Source organism: Coregonus lavaretus, assembly GCF_964263955.1.
Source record: "Coregonus lavaretus genome assembly, chromosome: 27".
NCBI lineage: Eukaryota > Metazoa > Chordata > Actinopteri > Salmoniformes > Salmonidae > Coregonus > Coregonus lavaretus.
Window position 1 is genome coordinate 14,879,743 of NC_140014.1, and position 17,002 is coordinate 14,896,744.

Sequence of the window (17,002 nt, forward strand, 5' to 3'; positions counted from 1 at the left end):
AATCAGTGAATGGGTGTTTTTAATCCATCTATATATTCTCTCTTTCCTTTTGTCGCTTATCCCTTTGGCTCCTCAGTCCATGTACGTGTGTGGTAATTGAGATGGATCTGGGCTTTGTTTCTCTGCTGCTTAGTTTGTACTGCCGTGAGGTGTTGTGTAATTATGGTTAGCTAATAAAGGTAATGATTTTGCAAACACCTACGCCATCTCTCTCCTGCACTCTCTTTTACTTCTTTCACTTGCTGTCCTTCTCTCCCAATCACCATGTTCGCTCTCTCTCTCTCTCTCTCTCTCTCTCTCTCTCTCTCTCTCTCTCTCTCTCTCTCTCTCTCTCTCTCTCTCTCTCTCTCTCTCTCTCTCTCTCTCTCTCTCTCTCTCTCTCTCTCTCTCTCTCTCTCTCTCTCTCTCTCTCTCTCTCTCTCTCTCTCTCTCTCTCTCTCTCTCTCTCTCTCTCTCTCTCTCTCTCTCTCTCTCTCTCTCTCTCTCTCTCTCTCTCTCTCTCTCTCTCTCTCTCTCTCTCTCTCTCTCTCTCTCTGTCATAGAGAATGCTTGGAGGATAACTGGGCTGTTGACATAAAATCAGGCTCAGAGCACCCTTTCCCTGTGTTCGGGTAATCCTCTTCCCTCCTGAAAAAATTGTCCCTCAGAGCACTGCTCAGAAATCACACACTGGAGCCTACTATCAGAATGGGTTCACATCTACACTGTTCTGGATACATTTGGCCAGTCCACTGTATGCATGTACAGTATGTATGTGTGTGTGTGTTTTTTATTTATAAAAAAATTTTGGGGGGGTGGGGGGGGGGGGGGGGGGTGGGGTGTAGGATGGATGTGTGTGTATACGGTAATGCAATGTACTTAACCATCTCAGAATGTATGATTGTAGCAGCAACAAACTTCTCCACAGCATGGTTTGGCTCTCAGACAGAGTCATTATCTATTCAACTCACACCAGAGAGAGAAAGAGAGACAGAGCGTGTCTCTACACACACACACACACACACACACACACACACACACACACACACACACACACACACACACACATATACGCCTGAATACTGCAGTGCACTGTGTCCAGCTACTTACATAGCCCTGAGCACTGCAGCTCATCACAGAATAGCTACAGTAACCCGCACCGGAACACGGCAGTGCAATGTACTTAACCATCTCAGAATGTATGTTTGTAGCAGCAACAAACTTCTCGTCATAACAACACATACATTGTGACAGGGTCAGTATACAATAAGCTAAAAGCACACATACATCAGTGGAATATGACTGTTCAGCAAAATGATGCTAATTGGTAGGAATGTTGTTCATGTTCTGTTGGTTGTGTAAAGAGGGGGTTTGAGGCTATAATTGCAATGGTATACAGTGCCTTCGGAAAGTATTCAGACCCCTTGTATTTTTCCACATTTTGTTACATTACAGCCTTATTGTAAAATGGATAAAAAATACCCCATAATGACAAAGCGAAAACAGGTTTTTAGAAAGTTTTCCAAATGTATAAAAATAATAATTAAAAAAATACGTTTTTACTTAAGTATTCAGACCCTTTGCTATGAGACTCGAAATTGAGCTCAGGCGCATCCTGGTTCCATTGATCATCCTTGAGATGTTTCTACAACTTGATTGGAGTCCACCTGTGGTAAATTCAATTGATTGGACATGAGAAGGACCTTGGTCAGGGAGGTGACCAAAAACCCGATGGTCACTCTGACAGAGCTCTAGAGTTCCTCTGTGGAGATGGGAGAACCTTCCAGAAGGACAACCATCTCTGCAGTACTCCACCAATCAGGCCTGCATGGTAGAGTGGTCAGACGGAAGCCACTCCTCAGTAAAAGGCACATGACAGCCCACTTGGACTCTCAGACCATGATAAACAAGATTCTCTGGTCTGATGAAACCAAAATGGAACTCTTTGGCCTGAATGCCAAGCAGAAACCTGGAGGAAACCTGGAACCATCCCTATGGTGAAGCATGGTGGTGGCAGCATCATGCTGTACGGACTGGGAGACTAGTCAGGATCGAGGCAAAGATTAACAGAGAAAAGTACAGATGGATCCTTGATGAAAACCTGCTCCAGAGCGCTCAGGACCTCAGACTGGGGCAAAGTTTCACCTTCCAACAGGACAACGACCCTAAGCACACAGCCAAGACAAAGCAGGAGTGGCTTCGGGACAAGTCTCTGAATGTCCTTGAGTGGCCCAGCCAGAGCCTGGACTTGAACCCGATTTAACATCTCTGGAGAGACCTGAAAATAGCTGTGCAGCAACGCTCCCCATCCAACCTGACAGAGCTTGAGAGGATCTGCAGAGAAGAATGGGAGTAACTCCCCAAATACAGGTGTGCCAAGCTTGTAGTGTCATACCCAAGAAGAATCGATGCTGTAATTGCTTCAACAAAGTACTGAGTAAAGGGTCTGAATACTTATGTAAATGTTATATTTAAGTTATTTTATTTTTTAAATATAAATTCGCAAAAATGTCCAAAAACATGTTTTTGATTTGTCATTATGGGCTATTGTCTGTAGATGAATGAGGGAAAAAAACTATTTAATCAATTTTAGAATAAGGCTGTAACGTACTAAAATGTGGAAAAAGTCAAGGGGTCTGAATACTTTCCAAAGACACTGTATATGCTGTGTGTGAGTGTATGTGCATGTCCTGTGTGTGTGTGTGTGTGTGTGTGTGTGTGTGTGTGTGTGTGTGTGTGTGTGTGTGTCTACAGTGTGTAACAGGTGCCCACCAGTGAGAGTGCTCCTCCAGGCTCTTGACTGGCTCGTTGATGTTTCTCACATCCCAAAATTTGACCTTGCAGTCGTCCCCACAGCTGGCCAGGTAGTACTGTTTGTTGGGATTGAAGTCCAGGTCTCGAACCAGCTGCCCATGAGCATTCTCTATACAGTAGATCTGACTGGGAAAGAGAGAGAAAGGGATGAGGGGGAGGAGAGAGGGAATGAGAGAGAGAGAGAGAGAGAGAGAGAGAGAGAGAGAGAGAGAGAGAGAGAGAGAGAGAGAGAGAGAGAGATGAGGGTGAGGAGAAGGGTGAGAAAAGGGGAATGATGCGTAAGAGAGATAGAGAGAGTGAACACCACAGCAACCCTGATGACATAAATCAGGGAGAGAAGCCTGTAGTGGTACTGTACAGTAGGTGAAGGCAAGACTGTATTTCCTGTCCTATAAAAGCCTGATGTGTAATAAAGCCAGGAGTCATAACCACACACGGCCTTGGCTTCCTGATCCTGCTCCTCCCTGCTGGGGAGAGGTAAGTGCTAAGGCACGAAGAAAGAACTGAAAGAGCAGAGAAGAGAGGAGAGACTTTTCTGCTTCAGATGCTGTTTATGTTGTAAACCTTCTCTCTTCTCTATTTCTCAACAGGACCCCGTACCCTTCCTCTCATCTCCTCTTCTGTCCTCTCCTCCCCTCCTCCAGTCCTGCCTACCTCTCATCCTCCCTCCACCCCTCCTCTAATTTTCCCTCCCTCTCCTGCTGTGATGACTGAAGAGGATCCAGGGCGGTCTATGGAACAGTGTTAGACCCAGTGTTCTCTGCTCCACCAGACACCATCTACCCTGCTGATCTCATTATGCAAATAACATGCTAATTAAAAATCTCATTAAAAGGGAGGGAAAATAAAATAACCTGAGGGGATTCAATGAGATCAGGATGACAGTCTGTATGGCTCTATGACTATATGGTTTGTAAGGTTCTGCCACTGGACCTCAGCAAACTGGATGAGACCAGACTGGGACTTCACAGAGGGACCAGACACTGGCAGCAGCTCCCTTCCTCTCACCAAAAAAAATGTCAACACTCTTTAATCTTGTGAATTTTAAAATGACTTGAGTGTGTGTGTGTGTGTGTGTGTGTGTGTGGAGTCACTTTGCTGTCGAGTGCACAATCTGCCCACCATTGACTGACTCGGCATGACCTCTGACCAGGGGTGTAACAGTGTGTATGTGTGTGTGTGTGTCTGTGTCGTAAACTCTGCCCTCCATGGAATAGGACGTGCGGGGGAAATGGAGCAGGAAATTGGGTTAGTTTCGGTGCTTCCAGAATGCGTCTGAGCACCCTGCTCCACTCCCTCTACCCAGCAAATATTAAATGGGGATCCTGAGCAAAGCCTGGCTGGAACCCTCCTGACAAAGTATTAAGGATTATATGCCTTCCTAGCCTAAGCCTGGGGACACAGTGAAACCAAATCGAAACTCATCCTCCCTTACGTCAGTGAGGGCCAGAACAGGCTATTACACACAGGCACAGGCCCACGAACGCACGCAAACACACACACGTACACACACACACACACACTGTAAAGGGGTTACTATGAATTTGACAGTCATTTACAGGCAGCTTTGTGGCAAGTAAATTTCTGTATTTAATATTACAGTACACAGGGGCACAACTTTCACTGGGGATGGGGGGGTGTCATGTCACCCCCACATTCTGAAATTGCATTTATGTCACCCCGGTTTTGTCATTGCACTGTGATACAAAAAAGCAGCATCGGTGTGCGTTAGGACCATGCGGACGCCTCAGAGCAGAGTGGTCGGGTAGGCTGTTTGGCTGCGTCAGCTGGCTAGATTTAGGACTGCACGGACACCATCACAGAGCATTTGGACAGGCTGTGTGAAGGCAATGCTTCTGAAAGGCCTGCTTATAACTGGCAAGGGACAGTTGAACAGAGGCAGCTGCTGACGGTGTGTATGTGTTGCGCTCTTTCTCTGAGTTGTAAAAGCAAGCAGTGCAGATACTGGCTACTCTTTAGTTGACTGATGTTAGCTAATGTTTCATCCCCTCTCAACTGAGGTGAATGAATTTAGCCAGTTCAGCTCTAGCCTCTAGCTATCTGTCAGATAGTGCTATAATAATAGCCACCTCATATTGCTATCGAACAGCTGTTGTGTGTATGGAAATGTTGTTTTGTAACCTTTGTTTTGTCCCATTTCAACAGAAGGAAATTAATTTGGCTAGCTTTCGCCAGTTGATGTACCAGCATGAGAGAGCTAGCCAAAAGTATTATTTTTGCCTCAATCACACTAGACCTGAATCAAACGAGATGAAAACAGTGGCCAAACGATTGAAGACCGATATTCTGACGTTTTTGCAGCGCAATGTGAGCTTTCATTAGTCAGTATAGCAATGTAACGTTCTTGATCTGTCAGTTTCCCTAGCTAATTCCCTACTTTTCACACTGACACAGTAATAAACAGCTCTACAGGCTTCACTGTCATGTTGCACAGTCAGTTCACAACACTATGCCCATCATGTCTTAGCAGGATCAGTTGGTGACAGGTGTCCCAGCAGGGTCAGGCAGCCAGGGAAGACCAGTCTCTTACGGAGCAGAGGTGAATATAATAATGTGATCAGTATCAGTGAGTTAAACTATTCTCCTTACTGTTTTCAGTAGTTTCTAATAATTAAACATACAATATCACTTGATTTTAAAGTATATACAGTGAAAAAAAGTATTTGATCCCCTGCTGATTTTGTACGTTTGCCCACTGACAAAGAAATGATCAGTCTATCATTTTAATGGTAGGTTTATTTGAACAGTGAGAGACAGAATAACAAAAAAATCCAGAAAAACGCATGTCAAAAATGTTATATATTGATTTGCATTTTAATGAGGGAAATAAGTATTTGACCCCTCTGCAAAACATGACTTAGTACTTGGTGGCAAAACCCTTGTTGGCAATCACAGAGGTCAGACGTTTCTTGTAGTTGGCCACCAGGTTTGCACACATCTCAGGATGGATTTTGTCCCACTCCTCTTTGCAGATCTTCTCCAAGTCATTAAGGTTTCGAGGCTGACGTTTGGCAACTCGAACCTTCAGCTCCCTCCACAGATTTTCTATGGGATTAAGGTCTGGAGACTGGCTAGGCCACTCCAGGACCTTAATGTGCTTCTTCTTGAGCCACTCCTTTGTTGCCTTGGCCGTGTGTTTTGGGTCATTGTCATGCTGGAATACCCATCCACGACCCATTTTCAATGCCCTGGCTGAGGGAAGGAGGTTCTCATCCAAAATTTGACGGTACATGGCCCCGTCCATCGTCCCTTTGATGCGGTGAAGTTGTCCTGTCCCCTTAGCAGAAAAACACCCCCAAAGCATAATGTTTCCACCTCCATGTTTGACGGTGGGGATGGTGTTCTTGGGGTCATAGGCAGCATTCCTCCTCCTCCAAAGATGGCAAGTTGAGTTGATGCCAAAGAGCTCTATTTTGGTCTCATCTGACCACAACAATTTCACCCAGTTCTCCTCTGAATCATTCAGATGTTCATTGGCAAACTTCAGTCGGGCATTACCTTTTATCTAGAATCTCCAGTTGATACCAGCTAGCCAGCTAACTAGCTACTTGCTATTAGCCACTGTTAGCGGTTTTCACCCAGAAAATCGGATTTTCTGCCGGAATAACTGAATCACTGGACATTAACACCGGATCGCAACTAGCTAGCCGCAACCGAATTGGATGTTGCTGTTTGGCTAATCACCACTGCCCCTGAAGCAAGCACCAGTTAGCCTTGAGCCAGGCCCATATCCCGGCTATCTACCTCTCTGTCTACCGGACGGGAGTAGCCAGCTAACTAGCTACTTGCCATTAGCCACCGCTAGCGGTTTCTCACCATTGTCCGTGGCCTGCACTACCTACCTACCAGCCAGCTTTAGCCTGGACTATTATCGCACTGACTGCCCAGTCTGCACAGCGCGTTATCAACCCAGAACATATCGGTTTTTCTGCCGGAATCACTAATTCACTGGACCTTTAACACTGGATAATCGTAGCTAGATAGCTGCAATCAAATGGACGTTGTTGTTGGCTAATCAGCCTCGAGCTAGCCGCGAGCCAGGCCCTTCTCCCGGCTATCTACCTCTCTGTCAACCGGACGGGACCTCATAGTGTTGACACGGAGCCCCGCCGATCCAACACGACTGGTCTGCCGACAAAATCGTCTGATGCGATTACAACAGGTTTCCCGTTACGACGTCGACCACGAAGATCCATCTGCTAGATCCCGGCCCGCTAGCACACGCTAGCCGTGGCCTCTTGCTCGCTAGTGTTATAGCAGCCCCCGAACTACCTCCGAACTCTCCTATTGCTGTTCACCGGACCTTATGATAACTCAGCTATACAGCTGATGCCTGCTGGACTGTTCCTTTATACGGTACCGCATCCTGTTTATGTTTAGCCTCAGCCCAAACTTTGTCGCCATTACCAGCTGTTGTCTTAGCTCTCTCGAATAACACCTGTGATTACTTTATGCCTCTCTCCCATGTCAATATGCCTTGCTTATTGCTGTTTCGGTTATTTCTTATTGTACTATTTCACTGTAGAACCCCCAGCCCAGCTCAACCTGCCATAGATAGCTCCTTTGTCCCACCCCCCATACACGCGGAGACCGACTCAATCGGTGCCTCCAGTGATCCTATCTCTTTCATCGTTACCCAATGCTTAGGTTTACCTCCACTGTACTCATATCCTTCCATATCCTTTTCTGTACATAATGCCCTGAATCTATTCTACAACGCCCGGAAACCTGCCCCTTTTTTTCTCTGTACCCAACGCACTAGAAGACCAGTACTTAAAGCCTTTAGCCGTATCCTTATTCTACTCCGCCTCTGTTCCTCTGGTGATGTAGAGGTTAACGCAGGCCCTGTAGCCCCCAGTATCACTCCTACTCCCCAGGCGTTATCATTTGTTGACTTCTGTAACCGTAAAAGCATTGGTTTCTTGCATGTTAACCTCCGAAGCCTCCTCCCTAAGTTTGAGTTATTCACTGCGTTAGCACACTCCGCCAACCCTGATGTCCTAGCAGTGTCTGAATCCAGGCCACCAAAAATTCAGAAATGTCCATCCCCAACTACAACATTTTCCGTCTCGATAGAACTGCCAAAAGGGGTGGGGTTGCAATCTACTGTAGAGATAGCCTGCAGAGCTCTATCGTACTATCCAGGTCTGTGCCCAAACAGTTTGAGCTTCTACTTCTAAAGATCCACCTTTCCAGAAATAAGTCTCTCACTGTTGCCGCTTGCTACAGACCCCCCTCAGCCCTGAGCTGTGCCCTGGACACCATATGTGAACTGATTGCCCCCCATCTATCCTCTTGCAAAAAATGCAGATTCTAAATTTGTGCACTCTGGATTCCGAAACTGGAAAAAGTTTTCACATGCATGCAGCCATGCACACAAGGTTGCCCTTACCACTCACTGTCACCAATCATAGCCAGTGGCTACCCAACTTTCTAAAGTAAGAGCTGTAAAGCAGAATGAAGCAAGGTCTTGCCTTAGGAAAGTAGTGGGTTCTGTCCATCTTCTAGCACGTCAGGGATCAGCTCTCAGGGGCTATGAAGCTATCGAAGGTAATCTGTACCAGTTACTGAAAGCTAGAGCTGAAGATGGTCCTGTACTCACTACATGGCTAAAACGCAAGTCAGGATTATACAAGCTCACAAATCCAAAATGAAATCTTGAGCATATTGGCCAACATCATTGTGAGAGACATCACAAAGAGAATCCACAATCTACCACTGCTCCAGTACTACATAATTATTGATGGTACACAAGATGTCGGGGGAATAGAACAATAGTCGTTCTGTATGTGTTACGTGGTTCATGATCTGGTGCCTCTTGAGGACTTTGTAGGTTTTTATGAAGTCTCCCTCACAACTGGAGAGAACCTGGCAGAAGTTGCCACAGATTTACATTTTACATTTTAGTCATTTAGCAGACGCTCTTATCCAGAGCGACTTACAGTTAGTGAGTGCATACATTATTTTTTTATTTTTCATATTGACCCGTGGGAATCGAACCCACAACCTTGGCGTTGCAAACGCCATGCTCTACCAACTGAGCTACATCCCTTCTGGCCATTCCCTCCCCTACCCTGGGCCAATTGTGCGCCGCCCCTTGGGTCTCCCGGTCGCGGCCGGCTACGACAGAGCCTGGATTCAAACCAGGATCTCTAGTGGCACAGCTAGCACTGTGATGCAGTGCCTTAGACCACTGCGTCACTCGGGAGGTAATAGCGACAGATGTGCTACTCCGCCTAAATTTGCCTCTTTCAGGTCTGCGTGGGTAAACATATGATGGTGCGGCGAACATGTTGGGGAAAATCAAAGGAACACAGGCTAGGGAGACAAAGGAGATGATTGTGGACTACAGGAAAAAAAAGTGGACTGAGCATGCCCCCATTCTCATCGACGGGCTGTAGTGGAACAGGTTGAGAGCTTCAAGTTCCTTGGTGTCCACATCACCAACGAACTATCATGGTCCAAACACACCAAGACAGTCGTGAAGAGGGCACGACAAAGCCTATTCCCCCTCAGGAGACTGAAAAGATTTGGCATGGGTCCTCAGATCCTCAAAATATTCTACAGCTTCACCATCGAGAGCATCCTGACTGGTTGCATCACCGCCTGGTATGGCAACTGCTTGGCCTCCGACCGCAAGGCACTACAGAGGGTAGTGCGTACGGCCCAGTACATCACTGGGGCCAAGCTTCCTGCCATCCAGGACCTCTATAACAGGTGGTGTCAGAGGAAGGCCCTCAAAATTGTCAAAGACTCCAGCCACCCTAGTCATAGACTGTCCTCTCTGCTACCGCATGGCAAGTGGTACCGGAGTGCCAAGTCTAGGTCCAAAAGACTTCTCAACAGCTTCTACCCCAAGCCATAAGACTCCTGATCAGCTAATCATGGCTACCCAGACTATTTGCACTGCCCCCCCCCCCACCCCATCTTTTTACGCTGCTGCTACTCTGTTAATTATTTATGCATAATCACTTTAACTCTACCCACATGTACATATTACCTCAACTACCTCAACTAGCCGGTGCTCCCGCACATTGACTCTGCACCGGTACCCCCCTGTATATATAGCCTCCCTACTGTTATTTTATTTTAATTTTTAAATTTATTTTAACTCTTTTCTTCTCAACACTTTTTTGTTGTTTTATTTTACTTTTTTATAAAAAAATAAATGCATTGTTGGTTAAGGGCTGTAAGTAAGCATTTCACTGTAATGTCTACACCTGTTGTATTCGGCGCATGTGGCCAATCAAATTTGATTTGATTTAGGCTGAGAGCAGTTCAGCCACTGGCTCTGTATGTGCATTGTAGCCCTCACAGTGTCAATCTAGTCACCCAGGCTGCCTGCAAATCTTCCTCTGTGACATGTGCTGCACTGAAGTGGCTCCACAAGCTGGGCTGCCTGTACAACCAGTCAGGCAAATACAAAACAATATTAAAGGAAATAGCGACATCTGAGCGTGGGTAATTCACAAGCCTAAAGCCCCTGTGTCCAACAAGGTGGACTGTTAGGACTCCAGCACTGAGCTATTTGTTGGGTCAGTACGAGTCGGTGCTATTCAGCCTGGAGGAAATGAGCACATCTTATTCATCAGACACAGTAACAAAAGAAAGGGGGTTGCTGGAGAGGTCTAAGAAGGGGACCACAGTCCTAGGACTCATTTTAGCCTCTGAGGTAATGGAAGAGTTGGAGTGCCTCAATCGCACCTTACAAAAGCGAACAGAGACAGTCGCTGGGATGCTCGCTGCAGTGGACTGTGTTAAGACCACACTGAAGGCAAAGAGATCAGAGGTCCAATTTCAACAGATCTACAGCAGAGGGACAGAGTTGATTGCCAAGATCAAAATCCAGCCCATTCAGATGCCCCACATCCGTAATCCACCAAAGTGCTTCACTGGCAATGCTGCTTCATACTCACTCACATCCCCAGAGGATTTCTACAGGGCTGAGTTCTTCAATGTGCTCGACACAGTTGATGTGCAGCTAACGGAGACGTTCAAACAGGGTGGCCTGGAAACTCTGGCTAAGCTGGAGGAAGTTATTCTCTCTGGGGAGATGGATGCTGCAGTGGTGGAACAGTATCCATAGTTGAACAGGAGATCACTTGAGGTGCAGCTGGCCATGTTCAAGATGCAATACCAGTACAAAACAAGTACAGAAGCTGCATCTGTTCTCAGGAATCAGCTGCCTGAGGTCCAATGTCTCCTTTGACCAGGTAGAAGCCCTAATTTGAATACTAATAGTTGTCCCTGCATCCTCTACTGAAGCCGAGAGGAGTTTCAGTGGTCTAAGAAGGCTAGAGACCTGGCTCAGAAGTGCAATGGTGCAAAACTGCTTGAACCATGTGGCAGTCTGTCACATTCATTGGAACAGACTGGATGAAATAGACATGGAAAAAGTCTGCCAGCTGTTTGTCTCAGCAAATGACCACAGGAAACATGTGTTTGGAGCTTTGATTAGGTTGAAAAGACAGAAGTAAGAACAGACAGGATGAAGGAAGAAAGGAAGGGTGAATGAAGGTAATTAAGAAATAGGATAAATAAATGAAACAGGGTTATTGGAGGAAGGAAAATAGATAGATGGTGTGTTGGCTATGGCTATGTGTGTTGATTTTGAAATTTGATATAGACAATCAAGTTAAGTCTTTGTACTTTTTTTAGTTGTTCATTTGTTAGATTATTGGTTATAGTTGCAACACAATATTGATGGTGTCACTAGCTTAATTAGAAAAAGAAAGATGAACAGAATAAATTACAGAGGATGAAGGAAGAAAGGATGGATGGATGAAGAAATATATGCTGAGGCAGTGGTGACTTCATTTTAGAACAAGGCTGTAACGTAACAAAATGTGGAAAAAGTCAAGGGGTCTGAATACTTTCCGAATGCACTGTAACTGGATAACAGTCGTTCAAGTTTTTGCTAGCTAACCAAATGACACCTGCATCTTTAGCGGTGTACAGTATTGGCCCCAAAAAAACGATATGCTGGGAAAAAGTCAGTCACTCACCCACTCCTCCAATGACATGACATGACATCCTCCCAGCAGGTAGCTAGCTAGCTACAGTAGCTTGCTAGCTATTTATCTAGCTAACGTTAGACTCTGTGTTTTTAGCTTGCTACATAAATAGATACGTTAGCCTATTAGCCTCGTTATGATTGACTTGTGATCACCAGGCCAGCTGTGATTTACAACCTGATAGCAATATTTTTAGGACTACCAATAAATGTATTGGTGAATTATATTAATCATGCATTGAACTCCATCTATTCTGACAACAATGCCTTTGTGTATGTCATGGAATGTTGAGGCAAATAGAACCTATTTTTAAAACCTCTTATGAAGTTGGTTTTGTAGCATAAACTGGGAATTTTATATTCTAGACTGATATTATGATTGTCTGTTTGTTCCATATCTGCAAAGTAGTTAAACTGCTGTCAGTTCCACTTTAACAAAGGCTTCCAAACTGGCAGCGACTACAGAGCAAAACAGATCAAAAGGACTTGGCAAAATGCTCAACCATTTAAGACTAGCTGCCAATTCAATCTGTACCCTATTCATTTGAAATTAATGGGGCACTATTACCACATAATAGTTAAATTGGTACAGCAATCTAGCCTGTGCAACAAATATAGCCTCTTTCAAGGCACGCCTCAAAATATGTTAATTAGCCAGACACAACAATAACATGCACCCACTAGTGCTTAAAAGGTTTTTGGCGCTCCAAAGATAAGGTATGGTACTGTATTCTATGGGGTGGAATTACAGTTTGAAATACAGCAATTTTCCCACAATGCACCATAACTTATAGTATGCTGCAGTAAAATATTTCTGATTTTTTTTTTATTGTTGACAATACCTAAAATGACCGTATAAATTACAGTTTTCCGTTACAGTACACACACACACACACACACACACACACACGTGCGATGCACACTGCAGAGAACACTGGAAGAAGAATTGTCACTGAATTACCGCTGTGAATTATTGTAATGTTTGTTTATGTATCAATTAATCCCATAAGGGATGGGTTGCCAATTGGCGATTTGACACAAAAATAAAATGTATTTCATTAAAATGTCATTCATACACACACACACACACACACACACACACACACACACACACACACACACACAGCCCCCTCTAACCTCAGTATGGGTGATAAATCGCTTTGCTAAGGGGATAGACTGGATCTCTCACGCTATCACCACAGGTCTCTGTTTCTATGACAACTGCAGTGGGGGAGAAAAAAGAAGGAGATAAATCATTTAATTGCTTATCAAAATTAAAGCCCAGCATTGTGAGCGGTTGGGAGGGAAGGAGTGACAGTCCATGCATAAAAGTAAGGGATCATCACATCAATCGTGTGGGTTGAAAAAAGTATGAGAAAAGTATGAAAATGTATGCACTCACTAACTGTAAGTCGCTCTGGATAAGAGCGTCTGCTAAAATGACTAAAATGTAAAAAATGTAAATGGTTGATTGAGATATATCTTTATGGACATTAATATAAAGCAATGGTTGAGGCTTAAAAGTCTCAGAGCAACAAAGTGTTACTAATGTTACTGTGTTAATTTAGGACAAATAGTGAGAAAGAGAGCATTGCCAATTTCTAAATAAACCCATAGTCTATTTAGTGGAGAGGTAGAATATTTCCCATGCATCCAAGCATGGCTGAGGTGCTCCAGTAATATTGTGAACGCTGCACCATCCTAGCCATCCTGGGGGCAGCATCAGATGAAAAGGTCATGGATGATTGATTTGACAGACAAAGTTCAGGAGGTTAATGTCAAATAGGCTTAACAAACACGTCGCTCACAGTCGACAACACCTTTGATAAACTGTTAATATCCAACTGCTGAGGGCTGAGGGAAATTCACTTTTTCTATCACATCCTGCTACATAACCAAAATACAATAGGCAAAATCATACAAAAAAGGGCAAATCATTCTGGTTTAGATGTGAGCAGCACCAGTGGGCTGTAGTGTCTGTATTTCTGTCTGGGTGAGATGGCTGTCCTGTCCTGACCTGTCCTGTTTCCCACTGTTGTCTGATGCCAGTGTGACTGTTTCAGTCCCTGCAGTGAGTCTCTTCTCAAACCACAGTGTGATGGAGTAAATAGCACTAGCAATCACACTACTGCTAGTCCCTACTCTACCTTCTCTCCAACACAGGCCTGGATACAGGGAATAAAACACTTTATTCAAAACATTTCAGGTTTAAAGACCAAGTAAAGGATAGTGTGGTTGGTAAGCAAGTTATACACAACAATATTAAACTGAATGTAAAACATACTATATACACACTCACTAAGGCATGCAGACACACACACAGTGTTGTATGCTAGTGTACAGTACAGAGAGCTAGAGAGGCCAGTTTGACTGCAGCACTGTACTGCGTTTCTGCGGAGGCAGGCCCGGCAGCTATCACACATCTGACGGCGTGTGCTGTCCTCTCACTGTGGATTGTGGGTCCAAATTAGGGCTGTGACGGTCATGGAATTTTGGATGACGGTTGTTGGCCAGCCAAATGACCGCGGTCACCGTTATAACCGTTTGAATAGCAAACCGTCCAAACAGGGTTTGGGAGTGATGAACTGAGAGAACATCCCAAGTGACAGCCCCAGCCAGCAACAGAGTAGAACACACACACACACAAACACACACACACACACACACACACACAAACACAAACACACACACACACACACCCTCCAGTGTACCCGTTAGCAAGAGCAGCGCACAGAGCAGAACACACAGAGTACACAGAGGAGCACAACACCCGCACGTCACACGTGACACACACACACACACAACACAACACACACATACTCCATGTGCCTGTGCAACTACATCTCCTCTGTCTCCTGTGTATACTGTGTCTGTAAGGCTGCACGAGGGAGCAGTAGACCCAGCAAACCGGGAACATTCCACAAACATTAGCTAAGATTCCCATTAAGTTCTAGTTCTGGTTTTATCTAACATTAGGATGATAACATCCCAAAAACATTCAGAGAACGTTTTTGATCAAATCTATTTATTTATCAACAATGTTTTAGATGAAACACCTTGTAATGTTCTCCTAACATTCACAAAAATGTTGTACAACAACCACCACAGAACATTACACAAAAGTTTGTATGTTTGTATAAAACATTTGCCTAATGTTGCAAGAACGTTCCACATTTAATCTGTTCTTTAAAGGTTCCCAGAACGTTTCATGAGGTTATGGGAACAGTCTGGTGGAAACATTGTGGGGACATCACAAAATATATGTTCCCAAAACACCAAAACTGTCCAGTTGTGCTGACATTCCGATGTTTGTATCAGGGTGCACAAAACATTTATTTGATATTGCAAGAATGTTGACAAAAAAGCCTGTGAGTCCTTTGAAGGTTCCCAGAGCATGTCATTAGGTTCTGGGAACAGTGTGGGAACATCACCAGAGATAAGTTACCAAAACACACTAAATATGCTCAGTTGTGATGACATTCATACAATGTTTAAGTTAGGTTACACAGGACATGCCCTTCATGTTGTAAGATATAAATAAGTCAGTTTCTATGATGTTCATAGCGTATTTGTTTTAGGTTTAACATAATACTCCATTGATGTTCACGCAATATACATTTTACCTTGTCTTGGAGATCCCCAGAACATTTCAAGAACATTTAGAAAATGTTATATTTAAGTTTTACTGAATATTATCACAACATTCTCAGAATGTAAATTAAAGCGTAAAAAAGCAGATAGGAATACATCCCCATTATGTTTCTCTCCAGATTTAATGGCAATTCACATTTGAGGACTGTATTGTAGGTCACATGGCATTTTAATTTCATTCATAGGACATTTGAAGAGCATTAAATCAAGCAAACACAACCATATTTTCTTTTCACTTCATATGTTGACAATCTGCACATATGGGGTTTGAGCCTGCAATGTTTGGTTCCCAAGACGGGTCTTTTATCCTCTGCGCCACCAGGGAAGATCTCTTTCATCGTCTTTTTCAGTATATTACCATGGCAGTATGGTCAATCAAGAATTCCATGCTTCCTTTTTAGCCTTCTTAGACATAACTAACCCAAGGAAGTAACTAGGTTATTCACCATCACTTTTCAGATCATGAAAAATAAGACCATATCAAGCATCTCAATGTACGAATTATATAGGATGCGTTTTTTTAAGTTGAACAGTCAATTTCGAAACAAACATTGCAAGTTCGAACCCCACATCTGGAGAGAAATGTATTCCTGAGAATGTTGTGGTAATATTAGGTAAAACTTAAATATAACATGTTCTTGAAATGTTCTGAGGACCTCAAAGATAAGGTAAATTGTATATTGAACGAACATCAGTAGAATATTATGTTAAACCTAAAACAAATATGCTATGAACGTCGTAAAAACTGACGTAATTCTTACAACATTAAGAGAATGTCCTGTGCAACCTAACTTAAACATTGTATGAATGACATCACAACTGAGCATATTTTGTGTTTTGGGAACCTATCTCTTGTAATGTATCCACACTGTTCCCACAACCTAATTAAATGTTCTATGAACTCAGAAAAGTGGTTCTGTCAACATTCTTACAACATCAAAGGAATGTTTTGTGCACCCTGATACAAAAATTATCTGAATGTCAGCACAACTGGAGAGTTATAGTGTTTTGGGAACATCTCTCTTGTTATATCCCTACACTGTTCCCACAACCTAAATAAATGTTTTACGAACTTTTAAAGATTACAAAAAATGTGTTCTGGGAAGGTTCTTGTAACATCAGGTGAATGTTTTCTGCAACCTAATAGAAACATTGTAATAATCAGCACAAATGTACAGTTTTTGTGTTTTGGGAATATATCTCTTGTCACGTCCACACAATGTTCCCACAACCTAATGAAACATTCTGGGTATCTTTAAACAGACAAAATGTGTTCTGGGAACATTCTTGTAACATCAGGTGAATGTTTTCTGCACCTAAAAAGTATGATTGCAGAATCAACCACACAACTGGACAGTTTTTGTGTTTTGGGAACATACACTTCATGACCAAAAGTATGTGGACACCTGCTCGTCGAACATCTCATTCCAAAATCATGGGCATTAATATGGAGTTGGTCCCCCCTTTGCTGCTATAACAGCCTCCACTCTTCTGGGAAGGCTTTCCACTAGATGTTGGAACATT

General features: G+C 43.8%; 2 protein-coding genes across 2 annotated transcripts in view; both read right to left on the minus strand.

Moving 5' to 3' along the window:
* The window catches only part of LOC311102607 (myelin transcription factor 1-like protein), a gene marked incomplete at both ends in the record, with an annotated part of 591,893 nt that overhangs the window by 183,442 nt on the left and 391,449 nt on the right, over positions 1-17,002 (minus strand). The gene's annotated exons all lie outside the window — the stretch shown is intronic.
* LOC311103165 (EARP-interacting protein homolog) overlaps positions 1-17,002 on the minus strand; it is a 68,719-nt gene that overhangs the window by 1,596 nt on the left and 50,121 nt on the right. Inside the window, exon 7 of the mRNA XM_084144713.1 lies at positions 2,752-2,919. Within this exon, the coding sequence (XP_084000839.1) occupies positions 2,752-2,919 (168 nt within the window). The remainder of the gene's footprint in view (positions 1-2,751; positions 2,920-17,002) is intronic.